The sequence below is a fragment of the Desmodus rotundus genome, chromosome 1 (genome assembly GCF_022682495.2).
Source record: "Desmodus rotundus isolate HL8 chromosome 1, HLdesRot8A.1, whole genome shotgun sequence".
NCBI lineage: Eukaryota > Metazoa > Chordata > Mammalia > Chiroptera > Phyllostomidae > Desmodus > Desmodus rotundus.
In genome coordinates this window covers 7,820,000-7,846,156 of record NC_071387.1, presented here as the reverse complement: position 1 = coordinate 7,846,156, position 26,157 = coordinate 7,820,000, and the positions used below count along the sequence as shown (strand labels likewise).

The 26,157-nt window shown below is 45.6% G+C and overlaps 1 protein-coding gene across 11 annotated transcripts in view; it reads left to right on the top strand.

Annotated features, from left to right (window-relative positions):
• Positions 1–26,157, top strand: part of MAPKAP1 (MAPK associated protein 1) — a 212,321-nt gene that overhangs the window by 171,660 nt on the left and 14,504 nt on the right. For all 11 annotated transcript variants that reach the window (XM_024562109.4, XM_024562110.4, XM_024562112.4 and 8 more), the window contains 2 exons: positions 2,914–3,054; positions 17,859–17,996. In XM_024562109.4, coding sequence (XP_024417877.1) covers positions 2,914–3,054; positions 17,859–17,996 — 279 coding nt within the window. The remainder of the gene's footprint in view (positions 1–2,913; positions 3,055–17,858; positions 17,997–26,157) is intronic.

Here is a 26,157-nt window from a genome sequence, read left to right as displayed (position 1 = left end):
ACAGTGTGGCTTTTGTTTCATTTAATTGCTTGTGACCTTTTTAATTGCTAATTTAACAAAATACCAAAGGGTAATATTTCAATTAAATTAACAGGTTGGGGAGTGTTTTTGTTAATATATTTACTTTTAAGACATTGTGGTTCTCCCTACTTTTTACTTTGAGTAAATAAAAATGTCTTCTCTTGAGCAGGGGTGGGTGTTTAAATGTGCAGTTGATAGTACAGTAACAATTTCAATATGCACATGGTACAGTGCCGAGCATATTTCATGTGAGGTCGGTTTGCTCCTTTCTAGAAGGGTGTAACTAGGCAAGGTGCCTGTGCAAAGTCATAGAACTTGCCTAGTCCAAAAACGGGCTTTTGGTGTAATGATCTACTTCAACTGTTCGTCTTCAGTAAAGAGTCTGTTACCTATACCATGTATCAGGCACTTCTCTCCACCTTGTACTGTTTTCTTTGTGTTCTGCAGCAAGTCTGCAAGTTCCTGAAGACTAGGAACCCTGCCTGGCCCTCCCGTGCCCCTCCAGAGCCCAGCACGCAGCTAGCCAGGGAGAGTAGGTGCAGGCGGCACGGCTGGCTGGTCTGTGCACAGACACAGGCCCCCACCAAGCAGCAGCACTCCTGAAGCTACTTTGAGAAGTGGCTCTGGAGCTCTGAGACCAGAAGTTGTTCCCATTCAGCAGATAACCTGCTTTGGGGTGAGCAGCCTGTATTGGAGGCACGTGCAGGGCTGTTTCTTCCCTCTCTGCTCCCCCAGGTGCTGTTGCCCTTCTAGTCATAAAAGCAAACATGCCCCTTGTCAGCTGGGGCAAGGCTCAGAACTCGCTCAAGTATCAGGGGACCTAAATCCTCAAATGGGATATGAATTTACACTGTCAGAGAGGAGAAGGTCAATGCGAGAAGCATTAGTATGTTGAGCCAGCTCCAGCTATATAAGTCTTGAATAAAATTAATAGAAGAAAATTGACAAGCCTTGCTGGTTATTCCATAGCTTTAAGACCTCTACTAAAATCCTATCATCTCCTCTGCCCGTTATTAACATTTCAGCAAAATATAAAGTTTTCATTAATCTCCCACAGCAAATTTAGGAGTGAAAACTGGCACTTGTTTGAGCTTTTAGGACTACATTAGCTGGTGTATTAAACAAAATATGTCATTCTTCAGTAGCTTCTGTAAGAAGCTAAATCAATTTCCAACCATATTTATGCACCACTTTATCTAAAAGCATCTGAATTATCATTTACAGCTAAGATGCTTTATTAGCAGCTGGCATTGAAATTGCTCAGTAAAAAATTATATGTCACGTTATAGTAATTTTTAAATTGGTTTTAATCCAATATCATAAAATGTAAAACTCTTAAGTGTGTGGTTTTTTTTTTTTAGTAATTGGCATTTTAACATAATGAGCTGTTACCTCTTTCCAAATCAAATACCTGCAATATTTAGAAAATACTAATTAGTAAAGAAAATAGAAATTCTTAAGCTAAGTATCTAATAATGACATTTTCTCAGAAAAGATGGCTTTAAATGATTCTTAAAATGTGAAAGGATTTTAATATTTCATCCAAATTCTCCATAGTGTCTATGTATGTATTTCTAAAATAGAAATAAACATATCTTAGCTGTTCTGTTTCAGTAAAATAAATATTGGAGAAAGTGGATGATTATTCAGAACTCTAAATTCTGGCCAGCCTCTCCGTTTGACATGGGGACAATGGGAGCAGCTGCTGTGCCCGCCCCCATGAGCATGCAGCCTCTCCGTGGGAAGTTTTCTGACGGAAAACGCAGGGTGTGTGACGGGGTAAACTGGACTGCAGGGTGGGGGGGGGAGTGAGGTGAGGGTACGTTTCGCTGGGGTGTCACCTGAGAGAAGCTCTTCGGGAACAGTAGGGAGCAGGCCCGGAGGGATAGGCCAGGAGGGAGTAAACCGAGGAGAAGGGGGACCTGGGCCAAGAGGGCAGCATGCGTGAGCTCTCTCAGATGGGACTGTGTCTCGGGCACTCAGTAAATGGCCCGTTAAAGGCAAGGCTGCATCCTTACGAGGGGACAGCACTGCTGTAGAGTGGTCCAAGCTGGGAGTAACGGGAGTGTTTGGAAAGAGCGCGCACACTCCCCAATAGATGAACGCAATGTGAAGGCGTCAGAAACCAAGGTTGACTTAAAAGCTCGCCGTATACTGTAAGCCATAACTAGGAAGGAAATGTGTAGTTGTTAGGCTGCCAGTTATGGAACAGAATATTCCTGTTTTATACCCAAATCTAGAGTTTTTTACTACTCCAATTCTATCCCAAGGAGTTCTCTCTGGCTGTCCCTGTGGAGCCACCTCTGGGTGTCCCCTCCCACTGGTGATTGGCACCAGCCTCCTTCAGAGGACCACTTTGCACCCTCTGGGTGGAGATAGTTTAGCTTTACTTTTTAGCGTGACCTTGGACATGTGACTTCACCTCGAAAGCAGAGAGTGGGGTGCAGGATGGGAAGCTGATAAACAGGCGGTTTGAGAATCTCAGAAAGGACAGGGATTCTTCAAGAAACATGGATTGCTTTTATGATAAAAAAAATTAATATTAGAAAAAGAAACAAGAAATGTGACCACTCGTGCTTTTGTGATTTTTGACTTAACTCTTGTGGAGACTGAGAGCTTCTGACAAGCAGAAGTTTGTCTCTCCCTCTGTATCCCTACTGCCTAGCCAAGGGCCTGCCACAGAATAGGCAGTGTTTGTGGAATTAATTGTTGAGTGATTAATATGTTACCATTCTCTGTTTACTGGAATGGCATTATTAAGTCATCGCTCAGACTTTTCTTCTCCAAATTAAATAGCCCATATTATTTTAATGTATCCCAAAGCATTTTAAGCAGACACCATTTGCCAAGCCTCATGTATCTTTATGTGTTAAACTGCTTTTTCCTCCCCAGGTTCAAGGGCAGACGGGGTTTTTGAGGAGGATTCGCAAATCGACATAGCCACAGTACAGGATATGCTTAGCAGCCACCATTACAAGTCATTCAAAGTCAGCATGATCCACAGACTGCGATTCACGACCGACGTGCAGTTAGGTGAGTACGTGAGCAGGTGATCAGCTGAGCCCTTCCTGTGAGCAGTCAATGCAGAAACAGGGAAACAGACAGCGTACAACTTTTATGTGACCCGAATACCTAGCAGTAATTTGTTTTTGGAGAAAATGTTTCAACAGTGAAATTTAAAGTGCCTCTTTTATGAACAGAAGTAAAACTAACTTGAGACTCTTTTCAAGCTGGTTGACTTCTGCAAAGTCCCATTGTCCTTTTCGCTCTGTCATTCTCTTACACGCTACCCTCAGCACTGCTCTGTAGCATTGCACTTGCCTTTTCACCCTCAGTGGATCCATTGCCTGTTCATTCGTGCTTTTATTCTGGAGGCTTTTTAATGATCTCAGAAGTTGTATTTGGATTCTCACCAAACAGTTCGGAACTAACTTTCAGCTAATATTTGGGGTTAACTTGTTCCAACTAAATGCTCAATTTCTGTTTTGACTTCAACCTCACAGGAGCAGGAAAAGTATCATGGTAGTCAACATAACATTAGCACGTTTCTGTTGTCGTGGCTGTCACTCAGAGGTGTCCGCTGTGTATTAGGCACTGTGCTAAGTGCTTTCCATGCACTGCTTAACTGCCTGGAGAACAGCGTTTTCCTGTCCCCGCCTAATCTACCAGGGAAGGGAGACAGGTGCAGAGAGGTGAGGGCTCCTGCTCAAGCTCACACAGCAGGTGGGTGGTGGTGTCAGGAGCAGATCCCAGGTCTGACCAACGTGACTGCCCCCTCTCCCTAACAAAGGATGCTGGGAGGAGGGGGGCAGGGATGGAGCCTGGCTTGCTCAGTCCAGAAGCCGGACTGTACCCTGGCTCGCTGCTCACCCATGCCACGCCGCCCCTCCTGGACCCTGTTTGCGTCATGCATAAAGGGAGAAGGCTAGGCTTCTAATTGTGAGGCTCACGACTTTCATGTTTCTCACAAATGCTTTGTATGCGTCTCATCATCCAATCTTTTCTGGTGTTGGCATTAGTCTGGCTAATTTGTAATAAAGTCTGAAAAATAATCTCAATAATTTCTTCCCAACTCTACTGACAAGAGCTTGAAATACGCTGACAGTAGAGCTTAGAAATTAAGAAACGAGCGTCTGAATCACAGCTGATTTAAATTGTGGCTCTATCAATAACCAGCCATGTTGGGCAACTGTCTTCGTCTTTCTGAGCCTCAGTTCCATTCTGCCTAATGGGAAAGTCAGGAATACCAGCTTCTTAGGGTTGCCGTGGGAACAAGGCAGCTAGCCCGTGTTAAGCATGAGCACAGGGCCTGGCAATTGGTGAAGCATCTGTGAATGAGAGCCGTTAGTGGAGAAGCAAAATAGAGGAGCATTTAGAGGACAGACTCAGGCCTTAGAAGCCTGGTTCAAACCCTGGCTCATTTATTAGCTGTATCATCACAGGCAAATGATTCACAGTCTCAGTTTCCTCATTTGTAAAATGGAGATAATAGTGCCTGTCTCACAGGTAGGGGAATTATGGGGGTGAAATGTCATAACACACGTAGAGGACTTGGAAAGGCACCTGGCATGTAGCAAGTGCCCGGGGAACGTCAGCTGCTGAGGTGATGGTGATCCCAGCCCTGGCTGGGTGTCTCAGTGGGTGGGAATGTGGTCCCAGTGCTGGTTGTGAGTTCAGTACCTGGTCAGGGCACATGCAAGAATAAGCCAGTGGATGGATGGGTGGGTGGAATGGCAAATCGATGTTTCTCTCCCACTGCCTTCCTCTCTTTTTCTCGCCAAGGTCAATAACAGTTTTTTAAATTTAAAAAAAAAAAAAAGAAGATAATGGTGGTTCTAACAAACTAAACAGATGAATTCGCAGTCAGTAACTTTGAACCAAAACACAGAACCCACCTTTCTTTCCCTACTCTGACTGTTTCTTCCTCCTTACAAAAAAAAGATCTAAATCTTTAAAGCGGTTAAAAAAAATGTTCAAAAACAAACCATATCCAAAAAGCGTGGTAAAAGTACATACTGTATGATTCCATTTATATAACATTCAAGAATATACAAAAATAACTTACTGTGTAGAAGTAATAATGGTGGTTATCCTGGGGAGCTTGCACGAGAGGGGGAACTTCCGGGAGGCTGGTCAAGTCCTGTTCCTCATCTGGGTGCTGATTCTATGAGTGCATAGACTTCGTGGCAGTCCAATCACATACATTGTTACGATTATGTACTTTCTGTTGGTATATGTTCAGTGAAGAGTTTACTAAAATAAGAATGCTACTCAGACATCCAGTTTGCACATGCTTGAGTGCAGTACCAGCATCCTGAGCCTCTTCCCCCTGCTTTTTTCCAAAGGCAAAAAGCCAGACTTGGATTCACCAGATTCTGCCCTCTATATTCATTTAAAGGAAAAGGTCCATGAAAGGATCTGGGAGAAGAGCCCAAGCTCCTCAGTCAGGACTGGGTTTGAACCCCAGCATTTCTACTTCCCAGCAGTGTGACCTTGGACAAGTCCCTTCCCTGATCGGTCTTCATGTTTGTCATTCACAAGATGCAAATTGTGCTAACCTTTCGAGATTGTACGACAGCATGGAAGCTGTATTCTCAGCGGTAGCTTATCTTAGTGTTGTGGTTACTGTCACTATTTCTTAGTTTGCCTACTGCTTTCACTTCCAGCCCACCATCTTGAAAGTCTTGGACCACATCACTCAGGTTAGGTAGTGGCTCTTTGTAGCCACAGTGGGACTTCCCAGGTGGAAATGGATGATGACAATGATACAAGTATCTCCCTAGAGCGGTGGTTCTCAGCAAAGAGACTGGACGCCAGGTCCTAGTCACCTCTGGAGGCTTCTACTGGTACACATGGCGCCCTCTGGTGGAAAGTTGTGGCTCTGAGGAGCTCCTGAAACATCAAAATGTTTCTGTTACAGTTTAAGTTCAGCCTTTAGCATTGTAAGCAGAAACTTCATTGATTAGTCCTGAGGAATGTTTTGACAATCAGGTAAACTGTGCCCATGGGCACTGCACTGTGCAGTGAAAAAATACACTCCTTTCCTACCCCATGTACATGAATTCAGATAAGTAACTTAAGACCCTCTGTCCCACTTTGCAAAGCAGATGGTAATGCCCTTTCATCCAAGGACAACACCAAAATCCTGCACACAGCAGCCCAGAAATGCCTCCTTTCCCAAACGGAGCCTACCGCAGGGCGCAGGGCAGCAGTCAGCACACCCTTTGTGAGCCTTCAAGTGAGCGGCCGGGTCCTGAGATCAGTAAGTAATTTATTTCATTTCCCCTGCCTGGCCAGGTGCTTCAGATCCTCCCCGACACTGATGGAGAGCCGCCTCCGCTCGTCCATCCTGTGTCAGGCAGAGCGGGGGGTTCACCTGCCCCCTATGGCAAGTGCCACTAAGTAGTGTCTGTGTGTGGCATTTACCTGGCGGCCCTGCTGAGTCCACAGAAACCTCCCGGCCACTCGGACTCCGTGGCACGAAAGAGCACACAGCTAGGGTCGCAGTTCCCAGGCTCCACGGTGCCGGCACAGCTGCTTGTCTTCTGTCGGGCCGTAGTGGCCACTGCTCCAGTGTTACCATCCACCACTTGTCTCCGAGGCCAGGGGTGAGAGGTCAGACTTTGATCTGCAGGACCTGAAGTTAAACAAGTTTTCTGCCAGACTTTCTATGATCGGAAAGGTTACTGGAGTCTGTTAAAGAAACCCATGGCACAGATCTGATCTTTTAAAATAATGGTAACAAGAAGAATCACAGTCTTTAGAAGCAGTTATTGTTCACCGAGTGCTTACTGTGTGCCAAGCACTCTGCTCATCACTTTTTTACACTTTTGTCCCCTATAATTATAGCATTGTTATGAGATAGTACTGATATTATCTCCATATTCTATACGAGGAATCTGGGGTACAGGGAAAAACCAAGTAGGTAAGGAGGCTGGGATCAGAACCCAGGGCTGTCTGAGGCTGGCTGCTAATCACGCCTAGAACACGAGTCGCCGTTGCACCACCCTCTAGTTCTGTAACAACGTCCAGTATACGGGACGTTCTCCCTGTTACCTTGTTTCACCCACACAGCACACTGATGATGTCACGCCCACTTCACGACTGAGAGGACAGGCTTGGAGGAGTTAATGAAATAACGTGATGTGTGTAAAGCATTCAGTGTTCACTGGCACATAAATATTACCTAACAGGCAATAACTCCCGTCCCCTCACCCTGCGCCAGCAGATACACAGTGGGGTAGCCAGTCCCAGTAGGAGAACTGGGACCGAAACCCAAGTCAGGTGCTGGACTCAGTCCCTCAGGCCACAGATGCCTCAGTCATTAGTGCCTGACCTTCACAAAGGACGTGAGTGCTCCGTTTAGCCGGTTGTAAAATGCTCGCACGTCCCTCGGCCTTCTCCCTACCCTGGCGTCTGGCGCTCAGTGTCCGTGTGGCACGGGTGCCGCTATCTCACCCTCCATTCACGTCGTTGGTCGGTAGCTGCACTTCCCCCTGGGCCTGGACCTGACCTCGGAATCCTGCCTGACACAGCCTGATGAGCAGCTCCTGCCAGTCGTTGGAGTTGTTGGCTTGCCGTCCCTGCTTTGGAAAGCTCCCCGAACAAAGCCGCCATCCCTGCCCATTCCTTATTTCCTGAAAACATTCTGGGGATGTGTTGTCTTGTCTGCGTCCCTCTGTGCTTGACCTAAAAGTACAAATGCCCTTTGAGTGTAGCCCTTGCTTGAGCTCGGGCCACGTTGAAGTTTTTTTATCCCTTGATCTTCCTTTTGCCTGATCCTGTGTGGCTGACCATAGGCTCAGGCCCTAAGACATGGGTGCAACCCAAACACGCCAAGACTACCAGGGTGCAGTAGGTTTGGGGAAAATCGAAAAGGGTCAGATGGTGAATGCCAGCTGTGATTGAGAAAGCCCGTAGTTTACTGTCAATGAGTATTAGTTGGCTGGCTGGCAGAAGCCAGCTGTGAGGCACCTGCCAAAGGGCCGCCCAGAAACCCATGTGAAGAATAAGGCAGAGAGGGCCACGACGCTGCCATCGTGTACCTCTCCTTCACACCGCGCCCCACAACCGTGCTCCCTGCCCCTACCCCACGTCAGAGTCACCGAGTCCCTGACCTCATCCCAGACCCCCTGGCTCACAGTCTCCCTTTAATTGTGGGGTTTGAGAAACACAACCTCAGAGTATGCAAAGGACTTTCTTACCCCTTAACTCTCTGTCCAGGGCTTGTTTTCACTGACAGGGCAGGTCAGCCTGGTTTCCTGAACACAGTCTCAGGCTGAGGAATGCTTTGATAGTTGTGCCACTTGTGCTGACTTGATTCTTTCACCTAATCATTTGTCAGTGTAGACCGTCCTCTGTCACCAAAGGGAAACATAATATGCCTTGAACTCATACCACAGTATAAATACACAATATACTATCTGTGTCATGTTGCTATATAGCCTCACAGTTCTGTATGGGATATACAGAGCCTGTGTTGCATTTGCAGATAGAGACTGTTTTATGAAAGAACCTCTCCAAAAAGGTCACCTCCCTTATCTCTTCATAAAACAATCCACAAGTATAATCATAATACTTGTGTTCACAGTAGTTACTTATCAAAATTACCAAGTGCAGTAGCACATATCTTAGAGAAGACAGTGAACTTGCATCTCAGAAACCGACTCCAGTCCGGTTTCTAAGGGCTGCCCAGAGCATTGTGCTGACGCAGCCTCCTGAACCACGTCTGAGGGCAGCAGGAGGAAACTCTGCGATTGATTAAAAATGTCTGGTCTAGGACTGAGCAGGATGAGGGGCAGCATATTTGCCATCCAGTGTCTTCCCCAGTTTATCTGTCCTGTTGCATTTACTATTTAACCCCTAGTTAATATCTGTAAGTCAAGGAAAGTTTTACTGCAGTGTTATTTTTTAATATGCAAGGGGAGGCCAAAATCAACTTGGAATTTATTTATAAAAAATTGTGTACTCTTACATGTTTAAACTTAAGTCACCTTCAAAGTTCTCTCCATCTGATACAATACACCTATGGAGACTTTTTTTCCACTGCTCAAAACAGTTTTTGGACTTGTCGATTTTGAAGCCTTTTAGTGCTTCTGCCATTTTTTGTTTCACATCTTCCATATTGGCAAAACATCTCCCTTTGAGGACGTTTTCATCCAGGGAAACAAAAAAAAAGTTGCTCAGGGCGAGATAGGGTGAATAGGGAGGGTGGGGCACAGGGGTCATGCCAGTTTTTGGTCAAAAACTGCTGAACACTCAGCACAGTGTGGGTGGATGCGCTCGTAAATCACCCGTCAGGAAATGGGCAAACGTGCTGAAAGAGTCTTCAAAAAAATTCACTGAAGCCGAACGCGGCCTCGCACAGCAATGCCCACTGGTATGCACTGGTAGAGATGGGTTCCTAGAACACTCACCTAGAGGGGAAGCCTGTACTACAAGGGGCCCGCCCTCCAGAAGATAATTCTGGGAGAGGTTGGGTCCCCCCTCATACAATATGCAAACCTAAACACGTTAACAACCCGAGACTACGAGAGTGAAAGCGAACATTTGTGGCCTGGACTTGATTACCCCTCAGGCTCACTCTGATGCTGGAACTCGCTCTCTGTGGCTGCATGAATAAAACAGTGCCCTGTTATTTCCTGATGGGGTATCTGTAGTATATATTCATGTAATTACATGATCTGGAAACGTATGTTCTTAAGAAGTGGATTGGTCTTCCTTCCACATTTGTGTTTCATTTTCTTTTTGAATACTAAGGAGTTAAGCCTCCTCTAGTCAAAGACACTAAAATGAGCGTGAGACATGCACCGTGCTTCACTCCAAAATCCATGAGTCCATCGAGTAATTTGAAGATGGCAGTCCCAGTATCAAATGATTGCTCTGTCCCTTTTGTGGCAACATTTTCTGGTCCATATCTGGAATGGAACTTAAAAAGCACTAATGAACTTGTGAGAGCACGGCAGAGGCTGCCGAGACTGCCTCCAAGAAAATTCCCTCACCCTATTAGTGATTAACATAGTGGTGGGGTTGAGAGGGAAACCCCCTGACTGGGGTGTCGAACTCTAGGGGCTTTTCCCAACTGTGTACCTTCCTCTAGTTGCCTGCTCCCAGATCTGCTTCTTCGAGAATTCCTGATGACAACATGTCAGGTTCCTCAGGTGGCTGAGAAAGAATTGAGAACTTGAGAAAGTTGAGAATGGCTAGCGTCATGGAATGAATGGAATAGGATATCTGAGAGGTCGTCAGGGTTCTGCCCACTTTTACCACTTCCTCATCCTCTGCACTTGAGCTCCAGCAGTGTGCCTGCGCCTGGCATGGGGAAGACCTGGGTTTCCCACCCTGTAAGTGACGTTATAAATTACTTAGGAAACTGCTTCCTGACTCACATTGTAAGCTCCCAGAGGTGTCTGTGTACCAGGACAATACTTCCTTTGGAGATCTAACTGCCCCAGCACAAAATCTTTGTCACTGCCCTCTCTACAGAGAGAATGTAGCCCTCACCTGAGGACAGGTGTTACTGGAATTAAACAGTCCCAGGTCTCAGTCTGTAAGCTCCACCCTTATGTGGAGGACTGTGCCGAGCGTTGCTGATGTTCACGGTCTCACTCATGTTCAGGCCACCCCTTAGTTTGCGTCTAAGGACAGTGGTCTAGTCAAGCGCGCCTAGATTTGTCACCACACGTTGGAATTGGCAGCTTTTAGCTGGGTTCCCAAATGGTCTCGGATGGTTACCCCTCGAACGGAACCAGTGATCCTGGGCCCCAGTATCTCACTTGATCGGAGACATGTCAAGCTCTGCTGGGTTTCGTTGTAGCTGTGACCCACAATATGACTTTGTCATCTATTTTGGGTTTCTAAATATTGCCAAGGCCGTGGTTTTTGTACTGTAATGCATTTGATCACTGAGTGAATATACCCACTTTACAAGCTTTGCGTAGTGAGGCAGGAGAGCCGGTCTGTTTAAGCCCTGGCCAGGGAGTATGGGGATAAGAGTTATGGTTACAGCTCTGTCATCAGAGGGTGACATCAGACAAGTCCTATCCTTGCCCTGAGCCCCAGTCTTTTCATATAGAGAATGAAAACCCCAGATGAGGTGATCTCTGAGGTCTCGTTAAGCCCAAGCAGCCTATGTGTCTGATCCTGTGTGTAAATTCAGACAAGTTTCAGAGACTTCCCTGGCTGCTCTGTGGGTGCTATCGATTGGCTGTGTAGATTCAATGAAATCCACTCTGGCAAAGAGTCATTCAGTGGCACTCCCAGGAGACTTCTCCAGGCTTTCCTGGGCTCTAGGTAACCTGAAGACAAGAGGATTGTGGAATTGTATAAAAAGCTACTCCAGGATTTAACAACAGTGGGGATTTTGTAGTCTTAGATTCAGAGTGGTAGGAAATTGATGAATGAACCACAGCTCTCCATGTCTGAGCAAGTAAACAATAACTCAGGAGATACACTGAGGCATGGAGTGTCAAATGCCGTAGTTTCTGCCAGGCTGGTGTCTTAGCTTGCTAAAGGGGCATCTTAAGTGTGTCTCACAGAAGCTGCCTCCTGAGAGTCAAGCACATCCCTCTGGGACACTAGGGAACAGCTGATGGGTCAGAACACACTAGACTAGTCGGATAGGCCTGGGCTTCAGCCCCAGCTTGCTGCTTACAGACTTGCTTCACGCTGAGTGAAGGCATCGTTTCACCTTGCTGAGGTTCATCCTCAGTAATAGTTTCCAGAATAATTAATGGAGCTCTTATTATGTGCCAGGCACTCTCCCTAAATTTATTACATGCTTTTGCCGTCCCATTTTCATGAGATCTCAGGAACTGGTACTGTTGTTGCCCCATTTTACAAAGGAGGAAGGTCAAGCTCATCGAGGGAGAACGAGGTAACGTCATGGAAGTGTGCTGGCAAAATCAGGGTCTCCAAATTAATAACCAAGAGGCTCTATAGGACGGGGCTTCCCTCGCGCACATACATACCTCCACAGCTCCGGGTATGGGAGTGTTCCCCCTAATGAACTCTTAGAGGTCACTGGAAGGAGGCACCCAGTGTGACCCCTCGTGATGGGAGGTTACTGTAAGGACTCATGGATATGAGGACAGTGGTTTCCCAGCTGGACAGTCATTGTGGATCCTGGTCCTTCCAAGGCTGGGGTCTAGAGCAGGCCCCAGGGAGACTTCCCCTCACCCCCGGGCTGGGGCCAGCAGGTCCCTCGTTCACATCCCTTCCGTGGCTGCCTGGGCTCTACTAGTCTGACCCTTGTCACAGAATCTGTGTCCCAGCCCCATGACTCACTCTGGACAATACTAGTCCTGAGAAGGAGTAGTACGGGCCACTAGCTATGAACTCATGTTCTTCCAAGCACTTTACAAGTCTTTTCACTTAATCCTCACAACAAGCCCATGAGGTCGGTACTGTGAATCATCACCATTTTATAGCAAGTCAGCCAGTCACGTAGTTAGGAGATAGGAAAGCTGATGTTTGAACTAAGACCTCTCGGGCTCCAAAGCCCCTGCCCCTCACCTCTCTGCACTACTGCCTCTAAGTCTGAAACGGGCTCCCGCTGCCTTCCCGGCAGGTCGCAGTAAGCTCTCGGTCAGCCTCCCCACCGAGGGGCCCAGCACCAGGGCTGCTCGGACGAGGCCCAGTCCGTGTTGGCAGAAGAGGACACATAGTGCTAATGTCCTTGTATGGAGATCACTTGGTTAGTTGAAACAGACAAGGGTCTCCTTGTAAACACCACAGCCCTGGACAGATCCTCTCCCCAGGGAGCTGTGCGGACATTAGAGTTGGGTTTTTGTTTACTTTGAGCTGCCTTGTGAAGGAGGGGTTCATATGCTGGCGGTGGGACAGGACAGCAGTCAGGCGGTGTTTCCTGCCTTGGACAGGCGGTGTGATCGTTTGCTTCCAGTGAAGCTGGACCACTGTGTCTGGGAGCCGTCAGCAGTGGGAGCATGAAAAGGTCATGACAGGTGGCTGTGGGTGAGTAGGGGGTGGGGGAGACCTGCGGAAGGAGACAAATGGCCTCCCTTGTCTCCGAGGAACTTCGGGCCGGCCCCCATGCTCTCTTTGTCCGGACGTGCCGTCACGGGGCACCACTGTGAGAGGGCATCGGGCCGGGCATCGGGCCACCCCTGGAGCCCTTCCCAGCAGCCTAGTCTTTTGGTTACTTGAGAACTGCTAGATGGACGTAACCTTCAGTTACGATCCCTTTTCATGGTTATCCATTACAGAACTCAGCTGTGCTAAAATCTGAACTAGAAACCAAAAAGGAAAAAAAGAGTCAACTTTTAAAAAGGCTTGGATTTATTTGGGGTGAAATTTTTATTTTGGAAAAATACAGAAAAGGAAAGGACATAGTCTTGCTAGCCAGAGTTGACCACTGACCAGTTGGGAGCATATTCTTTTCATCTCTTTCTACAAATATTTTTTTGTCCTTTCCACAAAACATAGAATTTTTCCAAGTCGAAGCTTTTCGCACACATAATTTTTCATGGTCCTGCTGTATTCCTTCATGGCTGGATTAACGAGTCCTTGACTGTTTGGCCATTTAAATTAGAGAAAAGTAAACTTAACAAGAGCCAGCTTCCCTTGTTTTCTGAGACGTATGTTTATGACTTGAATTACTTAAAAATAGGGCGTGGTAACACTGTAAGCAGCGCCTCCGCCCTTCCTTCAGTGACTTTACAGTACAACTTTAGCCAGGGAAATTAAACCGTGCTCAGTGGTCCAGAAATGATGATGATGATGATGATGGTATTGATAGGGTTTCATGCTCCAGTTCCCCATGTGTGAACGAAGCAAGTGTGCGTGTGTTGTCACATTTGGACATTGCTTTGTTCCTTGTTGAAAATCGAGAAAGGAGACTGAAGACAGGGCGGGCAGCATCCCTCGCCAGGTCCTCTTCACTCAGCTGAACGAGTCTGTGCAGAGCAGAGCAAAGCACTGTGTTTGGGGACCAGAAAGCTGTGGGTGTGAGATGGCTTTTCCACTTAAAAGCTCTCCAACCTTCGGCAAGCACACCCTCTCCTGGGGTGTGTTGGGTAAAACCCCTAGCACAGGTCTTGCAGAAGGGAGTAGTGGCTGGGAGGACACTCTCTGGACCCAGATTGCCTCGCTTTCTCAGATTCCAGCCTTGCCACTTTTTAGCCATTTGATCTTGGGCAAGTTCCTTAACCTCCCTGTGTTTCCGTTTCCTCATCTATAAAACAGGGATAAACGTAGCAACCAACTTGGTAAGGTTGTGAGACTTGAATCAGTGCACACAAAGGATTTCTAACCATGCCGGCACATAGTTGGTGCCAGTCAATGTTCACTCCTCCTTGCCCTGGCCTGGCCTAGACTGTGGCACCAGCCTCCCAACTGGTCTCCTCTCCACCAGTCTGCCTCCTCTTCCAGCTCCAGCCAAGAAGGAGACCTCAGACTCCCAGGTCAGGGACAGAAGAGGACTCTGTATGCTTCCAGGCTGGGTTCTATGGACTCTCTTTAGCAGTGGGGTCTGGGTGTGCTCAGGGACCTGGGGGAACTGCTCGACCAGCCCCTGGATGAGAGGCAGAGGGCCGCCACTTCTCCAGCAAGAGCAAGCAGGGTCCTGGGGGGCCACATGCCCTACTTAAAGAGCTGAGACTTACACACATCTCAAGTAGGCTGAGATTATTTAATGTACAAAAGGAGTTTTCCCCTCAGGACAGATTCCCCTACAGGTTCCTTTAAATAGTGACTCCTCTAGGCAGGCAAATGCTTTACAGATCATTAACTGTTTGACTGAAAGCCTGCAGGGCAGAGAAACTTAAAACTAAAGTGTTGAGGGCCCTTGCCAATTACAGATCAATCCAAAATGAAGATAAAGTATCTCTGGAACTAGAAGTCAGTGGGGAATGTGATTTGATTCAGAAAAAAAATCTGATTTAAACACAACTTTTTTGGAACACACCAATTGTTTAAATGGCGCTCCACCTGCCTGCCCATCTTGAACCTAGTGCATCCATCTCCCACGTCTTCACTCCCAAACCCCAGACTTGGGGTTCTCCTCTGTGAACAGTGACTGACTGCACAGTTACCCCAGGAAAGGGCGTCATTGGGAAAGTGTTCCTGTGGCCGAGCAGAGCTTAGGCAATTGATGTAGAGATACAGCCCGTAATTGATGAACTATACAGTAACAATTTGCAGATAAAAATAATAGAAGTTAAAGTGTACTTTACATGATAAAAGAAAGATGAAAGAGGACGAGAGTCTGTTACATCTGAGATGGTTACAAAAGTCCTGCTTTGTGAAGTAGGCTCTGTTGAAAAGATTGATGCAATGGGGAGTGACCTTGGCTTGGAGCAGGAGCTGGTGATGTATGTATGAGCATCCCTCTGCTAAATGGACCCAGATTTGTAGCACTAATATACATGGGAGCCCAGAACCAAACTCAGTACAGCAATAAATCAACAGCCACTTTGGGTGTCATTTCTGGTTTATATTCCACTGTTGTTCTATCACTTTAATTCATGTCACTATCATCTTTTCATCTGGAACAGTTTTATATAATTTTCCAGTGGAGTTACCTGACAAATCCTATCAAATTAACAAGGTACATTAACAATATTGACTGACTACGGCTTCAGGAGTTGCAGGGCCGTAGAACAAAATTTTAAAGCCGTGTCTCTCTGGTGATGATTTTTTCCCCCTCTCTCACTGAGAAAGAAATGCGGGCAGGATCTATTCCACATAAGAGATATGCACATTTGTTTTGCTCTGCTCTTTCTGACTTTTATAAATGTCAAAATAAGAAGCATAAGGAGAGGGGCCAGAAAAAAACCCACTTGCTACCAACAACCATGGCATAAGTACTTTTCTTCTTTCAGGGAACTATAGACATGTCCAGACCTTTAGCAATTAATGACCAAATCGGAGGGGAGAGCGTAACTGGGTGGTCGTAATCTATTTTAAGTGAAATGTAATAAAATCGGTCTCCTGATACATTCTCACCCTCCTGAAATCATCTAGACCCGAACGTCCAGAGTCAATTGGACTTATGACATTATGCCTAATTGAAATATGGTGCTCCTGAAATATGTCTAATGACAAATTCCAGCATTCGATTAATAAAAAATACCAATTGTGCGTCTTTTCCAAAGACCACGGAGTAATGGCAGGGTTAAGTCGCCGCACTGCATCTCCTCCTCTGAAGACGGCAGACGGGACTCCGTGCAGTCTGTGTGTCGTCTCCTGCCTTTGTCTGGCCGTGTGGGGGTTCTTTATCCATCACACACAACAGAGCCAAGTGAAGTGTGTGGCGCCCCTCATCACTAGAATTTTGTTTGTACATGTTTTCTCTTCTAATTTTAAATTTGCTCCCAGACTGTGGTTATTGTGGGGGTGTTGTGTTTTTGTTGTTGCTTTAAAGATTGTATTTATTTTTAGAGAGAGGAGAATGGAGGGACAAAGAGGGAGAGAAACATCCATGTGTGGTTGCCTCTCACATGTCCCCAACTGGGGGCCTAGCCCACAACTCAGGCATGTGCCCTGACTGGGAATCGAACCAGCAACCTTTTGGTGCACAGGCCGGCACTCTGTCCACTGAGCCACACCAGTCAGGGCTGCTGTTGTTGTTTTAATTGAACTGTTTCTTTTATCTGCTTTTTCTTTTGGCCTACTAAGTTTTCCTGCGTTGTACTGAAAAATTTCTAAGGACGATCCACAGTATGAAATATATTAACTCTGATTGTCTTTTCTGTTACAGTATGTACATTTGATTGTTTTATTTCTTTTACCTTTACTTCATTTTGCTCTTTTCACATTGACCCTGACCTTTAAACTATGGCCTGAAAATTAATTACTTTCAAGATTCCATCTGGGGCCCACTCTAGAAGGCATATTGAAGGTTTTTTGTCTCACTTCATGAACAGAAGCCCTCGATTTTCAGCAGAAAAAAAAAAGCATGTAGCCTAGGATCTGTGTGCCAGGCTGAGCATTACCACCCAGGGACACCAGGACAGCAGTGCTGTGAGCGGCACAGGCATGCCAGGACACCATCCCTGCTGGGCGCTACCTTTGTTCTCCGAACACCTTTGCTCCCAGTCACTGCGCGTGTGTCAGCCTTTCAGAGTTCTGAAAATGAAACCTGAACACCAGTGTGTGACATCCTATTGTAGAGTCCTGCTGTAAAGTCTTTGCTGCATGCCGCTCACACCCGCTGCTGGCTCCCCCTCCGAGGAGGAGGGGCCTCCCCAGCGGGAAGCCAGGCCCCAGGACTTCAACTCCGAAGGTTTTATGTTAAGGACTCTCTGATCCTCCAGTGACCTCCTTTAAATATAGCTTGGATCATTATTTAATGTCAGAGAAGGGAAGACAGATTTTTCCTATTTTTAGTTTGTAAGATTTTTCCAGATGAGAAACTCTTCATTGATAGCTTTGCTTTTTAGGCATAGGTGATATTACAGATTTACCTGTCCAACACAGATCTTATTCTAAAAAAACAACAACAGAAAAGACCTGACCATAATTGGTTTTTAAACAAACCTTATATTATAGTTTAATTAAAAAGGTAATATAGGATTAACACCATGTAGGTAAACTCTATATTGTATCTCTGTTACATCTAAGAAGGCGTATTTCTTAATATTTTTCTGGTTGTTCACCCCCTGACCTCACCCGCCCAGGAAGCCAGACTGTGTGACTTCTCTCTGCCGTTGGAAATCTCCTTATGTCTGTTTTAAGCCATGGCGTTCCCCAGAGCCCTAAGAAAGAGCTGATGTTCATCCAATTTATGATTTACAAAGCAGGGCAAATGATTACACTGAAATCACTTACACCTTCCATTTCTTGTGGCTTCTCTTTTTGTCCTCCCCTCGGCCTTACAGGTATCTCTGGAGACAAAGTAGAGATAGACCCTGTTACGAATCAGAAAGCCAGCACTAAGTTTTGGATTAAGCAGAAACCCATCTCAATCGATTCTGACCTGCTCTGTGCCTGTGACCTTGCAGAAGAAAAAAGCCCCAGTGAGTAGTCCCTTTTATTTATGTCTCCTCTCTCTCTCCCCCCTCTCCCCTTCTGTGTGCTGGGTGCCAGGAGAATATATTACCACCGTGTCCTTTTTTCCTTGGGTCTGTTTAATTCATTACCAGAAATTTCTTTTAATCAAAGGGGATTGTATTATGGTGCCCAGAGCCTGACATGGGTCCCCATCCTGCTCAGTCCTGATGGCAGCAGAGAACCTCACAGCTCCTGACCCCAGCAGCCTCGCCCTGGGGGCAGGGGGAGGAGGGGCAGATTGCTGCTGAGAATCTGCAGTCACCAGAGCCCTCACTTCACTCTGTGCTCCCTTCCTCCTCCCTTTTTGGGGGGCTTGGACAGTTAGACCTGGACCTGCCTTCTTTCCGTGCCAGACTAAGGGAAGCTGGGGGGCCGATTTCCCGTGTCAGCCAAAGACTAGGTTTAGACATCCATCCTGCCGGAAGTGTCCCCACCCTTCAGATTATTGGCAGTTGCTGGACCTACCAGTTCGTAATTAAACTCCTTCCTGGTCCTGCAGAAGAGATCGCTGCAGATTGGCAGTCCTCTGCTTAAATTATGAAAGTAGATACACTCTGGTTGTATATTTTGGCATATTATATTTTTGCAGTTAAGTAATTGAGTATAGCAGTTAGATCGATCATTTTTAGTACTTCGTTCTCATTGAGGGACACAAAGGACGCAGATCACACTGAAATTCCTCCGCGGAAGAAGAAAGTTTAAACCATATAAGGACCCATTAGTCAGCTAGATAAGGCTGGGAGACAGTGGTTCTCAAAGTTTGGTTCATATCAGCATTGCCTGCAGAGTTCATTTAAAATGCAGTTGCCCACAGCCCAGCCCAGTAGGTTCTGATTTGGTAACTTCCAATACAACTTGAGTGTCTAATTTTTCTTAATCTGTTATTTTCCATTGTCAACTAATTTGAGAACAAATGTTATAAGGAATGATAAGAGATATAAAAGCCAGTAACTGTTAAGAATATGGTTTAAATTTTTGAGATAATATTGACTAAACAGGGGCCTAAAAGAGCACAGAGCCCCAGAAGGAGGCCTGCACACTGGGCACAGGCCACACTGGCACGGGGGGAGAGCTTAGTGATACGGGGGGAAAAGGGAAGGCCAAGTCCACCCGCCTTCCCACCGTTCCCATCACCCCAGTGAGGCCTCCACTCTGTGATGGCTGCTGGAACGGGCTGGCAAGACTCTTGCCCACTGCTCTGGGCCCCTTGCTCCAAGGCTGCCAGATTCCCTCGCCTTTAGATAAACATCTTCCTAATCTCTCTTGCTCCAGCTTGTTGGTCAATAAAGATGTCATTGTTCTAGCATCCTTCTTCCCAAGAACTCAGGATGCATTGAAAGGTAACATCTTATAAATTCTCCAGTGTCTGAGAAATGAAAGACAGTCGCATACAAGTTGGATACAGGGATGAGCTAGAGTGGGAAGGTTAGGGAGAGAACTAGAAACAGTATTCAGGTTTCCCTTACACTCACCTCCAGACACTCATTGTGCCAAGGAAGGCTGTGATTCAGGTCCTGAAAGGTGTGGGGAGTGAAGAAATGATGCATCACCACCACCTCCCAGTTGCCTCTTGGGGTCATTCAGTCACGATCTCTGTGAGTGAGGCCAGGTTCCAAGCACTGGAGCTCCAGAGCAGACGTGGGCCGCACCACTTCAGTATTGACGCTCCAGCAAGAGGATCTTTTGTCTCGCTTTCAGATCTACCAGGTGGTTCTGTGTGAAACTGCACCTGTGGGCCCTACCGAGGTTTCCTCCTCTCACACTCTGGTCCAGAGACCTAGAAATTGTGATGCTTTTCTGAACAAAGAAGCACACTGCCACAGGAAGACACTGCCTCAGTCCCTGTCCCCTACCAGTGTGCTTTTCAAACCATCTTCCTCAGAGCTCTGGGCTCTCGGGGCCTCATGGACGTGCGTTCACGCACGTGTGCGTGGTGGGGGTGCAGAGTTGGGCATTTAAGGCTTCCTCTTCAACCAAAGGAGCTTTACTTTCTTTTAGTTGGGGATTCTGCATTTAAAAAGTCAACTGATAAAAAACAATTTTTGAATCATCTTATTTTTCATTTACAGTTGACATATGATATTAATCTCAGGTGTATGCCCCAGTGATTAGACATTATATAACTTACTAAGTGTGATCATCCTCGTAAATCTTGTACCCTTCTGACACCATACATAGTTATTGGAGTATTATTGACTATATCCCCTATGCTGTACTTCTTAATCTGTTCGCCTTTCTCACCCATACCCCTAACCTCTCTCCCATCTGTCAGCCGTCAAAATGTTCTGTATCTGTGAGCCTGTTTCTGTTCTGCTTGTTTGTTTATTTTGGGGTTTAGATTCAATTGTTGATAGATATGTATTCATTGCCATCTTATTGTTCATACCTTTTATCTTTTTTTTTTCTTTCTTCTTAAAGAAGACCCTTTAACATTTCACGTAATACTGGTTTGGTGTTGATGAACTCCTGTAGCTTTTTCCTGTCTGGGAAGCTCTTTATCTGTCCTTTGATTCTAAACGATAGCTTTGCTGGGTAGAGTAATCTTGGTTGTAGGTCCTTCCTTTTCATCACTTTGAATATTTCTCGCCAGTCCCTTCTAGCCTGCAAAGTTTCTGCTGAGAAATTAACTGACAGTCTTATGGAAGCTTGCTTGTAGGTAACTACCTGCTTTTCTCTTGCTGCTTTTAAAATTCTCTCTTTGTCTTTAACCTTTCACATTTTAGTTATGATGTGTCTTGGTGTGGGCCTCTTTGGGTTCATCTTGTTTAGGACTCTCTGGCTTCCTGGACTTGCATGTCTATTTCCTTCAACAGATTAGGGAAGTTTTCTGTCATTTTTTTCCAATAGGTTTTCAATTTCTTGCTCTCTTCTCCTTCCAGCACCCCCATGATATAAATGTTGGTGCACTTGAACTTGTCCTAGAGGCTCCTTACACTATCTTCATTTTTTCAGACTTTTTTCTTTGTGCGGTTTGATTGGGTTGGGTTTTTTCTGTTTTTTGTTTGTTTGCTTGCTTGCTTGCTTGCTTCCTTATATTCCAAATCTCTAAACAAATTCTTGAGAGTTACAGGCTTATAATGAAAATCAGAATCCTCAACATAGCCCTTACAGACATTGACCACTCCAGGCTCATAGCCCATAACCTCCCATTTTGAACTTGGCTGTGGTCACTGTGAACTACTTGTATACAACATACCTCAAAATCTGTGCTTCTGCCTGGAATACACCTTCATCCTGACCATCTAACTTAGGGACACCTCCATCTTCCTGTGCCCAGCCTCCCATTTTTCAAGATCCAGCTCATACATCAGGCCCCTCCCCCTGTAACTTTGCCCCCAGGAATTTGCACACAGCGCAGCACCTCACACAGTGCTGTATTTATCTGTTTGGGGTTTGCCCCTCTCTCCCACCCCATCTCCATGCCAGGCGGATTGACCAAGGACCTGGTTTCTGTAGCACAGGGCTGCCTCAGAATTGAACCTAATGAGGCAGAGTGTAGAAACCCAAAGTTACTCAGCATAATTTATGTTGTAAAGTGCCCAAACAAAGATGTATTAAATGAATCAGCTTGATGCTGGTTTTTTTATGATTTCCAGTATCTTCATCAAATTAATTCACTGAGTTAATCTATAAAAAGTTCATCTTCAAGACCATCATCAGACCACAGAATTAATCTACTGAGCTGCTTCTTTTTTTTTAAGGATTAATGGTAACCTTTTTATCTTTTGTGTCTGTTGAACCTTAGAAAAAAGTTATTTTAACAGCACTAAAAGAAATGAAAGTCACTATATTTCATAAGTTTAGCCTGTGATTTTTATCAGCATAGTGATGTATGTTTGTAGCAGCGTTTACATCAAAAATTATTCTTGGGGCCTTCTTGAATGAATTATGGCAAAGAGAGAGAGTCTAGAAGTAGATAAGGTTTTTGATTTCTGCAATATATTTCCTTTTTCATGTTTTTATCTCTCGTAACACAAGTGTCTTGCTGAAGACTGGAACCTGTGACCAGCTAGAATAATTTAGTTTCAAAAACACAACAAACGTTTATTAAACAGCCTTCTCTACAAAAGGCATTAAGTGTTGGGAGGATAATGAAGTTGTTCCCGGCTTACTTGAGACATGTTTGTCAGAATTTCGAACAAAAAAGAAATGGTTTTTAAAACCTTCGGATATGGCCACTTTGCAGTGTTTATTGAGAAAGCCGCTGTCAAACCATTAATTTGGTCGTCATAAGGGACACGACTCAAGTTTAATTGATGCCATATCCAAAAAGTACGTGAATGGCCGACTGGCAATGGGACCGGGCATCAGAGCGCCCGCAGAGGGACGCATAATTACATGTGCTGTGGAATCAGAAAGACCAGGCTCTGAAGCCACGCTCCATAAATAGCAGCTCTGTGGCTCTTTCCTTCCCCTAACTTCTCCCTCTTAGGCTGTGTTCTCAGAGGGAAGATTTATTGCTCTGTCCCTGTGAGTGTTTAAGAAGCTGGAGCTTAATGACTAAATAGATACATGCCTTTAAAAAAATTGGACATATAAATATGGACTCTTACAAGAGTTAGTAGAGAAAATCTGGGTATCAAAAGCCCTGAGAAATTAAGAATAAATTCTGCCTTTCTAGATTTTTTTTTAAAAGGCATATGCTGCCATTATTATTCAAATCGGTGATTTCTCAGTCTGGCTTTGCCACTCCTTAGGATATCTTTTGCTATTTTGAAGGATGTCACAAACCTCTAAAAGATGAATTAATTTTAATTCATTGTAACTGAACAAAGATGTTTATGGCACATAGCAGAGGAAAATGTTTCCATATCAGAAACTACATGGTTAAATGGTTGTAGAGAGATAATTCTCCATCATTATACAGTTCTAGACACAGGCTTTGAATGCAGTGGGCTCCCTTTTTAAGTGCTAGCCTCGAATTCCAAGACTGAAACAAAAGCAAGGATCTTTCTGTGAAACTAGCGCCCGTCAGAGACGCTGGGCCGTATTTAAATAAAGTACCAGACTCAGCCCTGCCAGCTCTGGTTTTGTCGTAAGAAGGCTGTGCAGGTTTAGGGTCTTTAAAGGAAGCAGCCTATCATTAAGAAATCAGATTTAAACCTTAATAAAGTAGCTGTCCTCTTTAGAGCTGAAAAAAGCTCTGCATCTCAATTAAGTATAGATAATATAAAATCTTAAGGAAGCAACATAATAGAGGTAACCTGATTACACTGTCTTGCAATAGTATAATTTAAAGGAAATCTGATTCTGTTGATGCCGGTTATGCTGGTGGGGGATTGTTTGTTTGGGTTTTCTGTTTGTTTTTGTCCAAAACACTGTTTGGACACAGGAAAGGAACTCGGGCTATGGGTTAACCACCCCTGTAAAGCCCTCCTCATGAACAGAACCTGCCGAGTATCTGCAGTGAGAGTCAAGTACGGTTGTGAGTTAAATTAGCTGGGCTGATTGGTGACCTCCCGCTTAAATGAATCTTTCTTTTCATAAGTACTTGACAAGATCTGTAAAGTAGTGTATTTAATTTACTAATTAAATTAAAGCTCCTGAATAATGATTTGTCCACATTGATTTAGCTTAAACAGAAGAGATCAGCATTGTTGTGATCTTCAGGAACCTTAATGGCCAAGCCAGTGAGACACAAAGGCCTCTTGTGTTTTATAGGTCAGAAGTACATAGGTAAGCCCGGGCTGTAATTGAATTGCCTGCACTGCACCCTGCAGTTGCAGATTTCCTGTGCCTTCCCATTCCATTGTTGCACGGGGGCTTAAGAGAATGTTAACGCGGTAATAGGCACAGGGCCTTCCCCATTATACGTCTCGCTATCGAGCGGTTCTGCATGACTAGTTAAAGAAGATGGCAAGAAGATTAATGAAAGCAAGGCTAATACAGAAGGGGGTACTTTTGCAAGACTTCTACTGAGGAGATATTAGAGCTGAACCAGAGCTTGGCTTTTTCTTTATCCTGTGACCTTTGAACCTGCCTTACTGTTGAGAGCTGCCAGGGAAGTCGACATTTTGATTGATGTTGGTACACGAGTCAGTCTTTCCCATTGAATTCCACATCTGCACGAAAATAGCTTTTCCAGCAGAATTCATACTGGCTAGAAGTGATAGCCAAATTGATGGCTGAAATGCTTTTATGTAGTTTTCATTTAAACCTAAAGCTATTTGATGTTTTAATTCAGTTTCCAGTTTTCATAGATTATAAACATTCACTTATATGTCCTTAATGGGTTCATCAACTCGTCGTGAAAAACCAGTATTCAGAGTGTTCAAAGGTTTGCAGACAGAGTTCCAAGGAGCTGTAAGGGGGAGTAAAAGCAGTCATCAAACAACCCCTTCAGCATCCTTAAAAAAAGAAAAATCAGACTGCTGAGAGCCCACGTTTCTGTAAATATAGCAAAGCGTCTGTGTTTGGAAAACTGTAGACGAGGAACTCTGAAATCTCACCTATATACCCCACCTGAGCCCCAGCTCAGAAGTTCCCTTGGTCTCCCCAGATGCTGGGTCCCTAACCTTGACCTTGGACACTAGCATTCCATCTGAAAGAGATTGTCATGGTCCGCTTGTAAGACAGCCCTGTGTTCTCACTAACACTGTTACCTTGTTTGTGGAGCTGCGGGCCCTTAGTGTGTGTGTCTGTGTGTGCCTCCTCCACCCCCTCTCCCAACAAAGAGTGGCAGGAGGACTTGGGTTTCGTTCCTGAAATTGACCTGGGTACACCCCAGCCCAGGCATTGAATTTTCTGACCATCCAATTTCTTTCCTCCCTATTTGACAAGGGTGGCTCTACCAGGGAAGACACTCGCATGCTCACACTTATGTGACAGGTATTCCAGGTCCTAAAAGGGGAGGTACCCAGGAATATGTTCTTTAAATGCTCACGAAAACGTGTGAAAGGGAAGTGAGGGTGATGGCAGCCACCCGAATGAAAGAGCTGTTCCCGCAGCAGGAGGCCACGGCCCTGTCGTCGTTCTGTAGACCCAGTAAGTAGGGCACTTGCGCTTACGCTCACAGGGACCTGTAGCACAGAGGGACGCAGCCCATCCTCAGGGTCTGTCGATTCCCAGGACATCCAGACACTTCTAACATTAGGTGGGCAAGCTCTGTTGTGTCTTTATTCTCTGACAAGGACTTATTTCAGAAGTTCCAGATCAAATACGGTAAGTACTGCTCGATTACAGAGCACAACGGACTCTAACATATTAAATGCCCCAGTTATTGAATTGCCTTTTCATAAGAGTACTCTGGAGCACAATCAGGAGCAGGCAGTGCCTCATCCTTTTAACAGATATGTTTCCTAGCCCTATTAAAAGGGGTCTTCATCTATCCTGTCAAAGAGAGTCTGCTGGGGTTTTTTAGTTTAATTACACTATCCAATTAAAACTCCTTGCTGCATTTGGATGCGCCTCTCCTTGGGCCTGAGTGGATATGACATTTACAAGGCTCGCCTTTCAAGCAGACAATAGTGTGATTGATGAGGTGCACGTTCAGTGAAGGAGGCGAGTGCCTGTGGAAGTGCTGCTTAGTGCATTTTGATTTATTTATCATCTTCTTCCAAAACAAGGGAGCTGCCGGGAGATGGGTTTAGGCAACCGGGGGGACCACCTCAATTTTTCCAAGTGTGTGGGAGGGAGAGACATGCAGTGTGCCACCGGATAAAGGTGGAGGAACACTGTAAGCACAGGGCCACCTCGCGTCGGCCAATGCCAGACTGCATACTTAAGTTTTTTGACTCAGCTGGGTTTCCACTAACCTCCAGCTGCAATCTGCTGTTAAACAGGCTATCTCTGTGTTTCAAGGAACATTTCTCTGGGGCTAGATACCATTGGCCAGGCCCCTGAAAACTTAGCCTGTGGGAGCCAGCCCTGCATGTGTCCCATTGACTGACCTGGTCAGTAACTGGTGACACCTGACGTGTGCACCAGACATGCCTATTTGCGATCCCAGCTGCTTCCTCCGGAAATCCAGCAGCTTCTGTCCAGGGGCTACAGTCGGTGCTCGATGACTCTAACTCTGCCTGGGCATTCTGAGCATTTAAAAGTTGCTTCTGGAATTTGGAATTGGCCAAGAGCCAGTGAAGCTCTTCAACAAAGAAATACGGAGGGACAGTGAAGAACTTTTCAAGG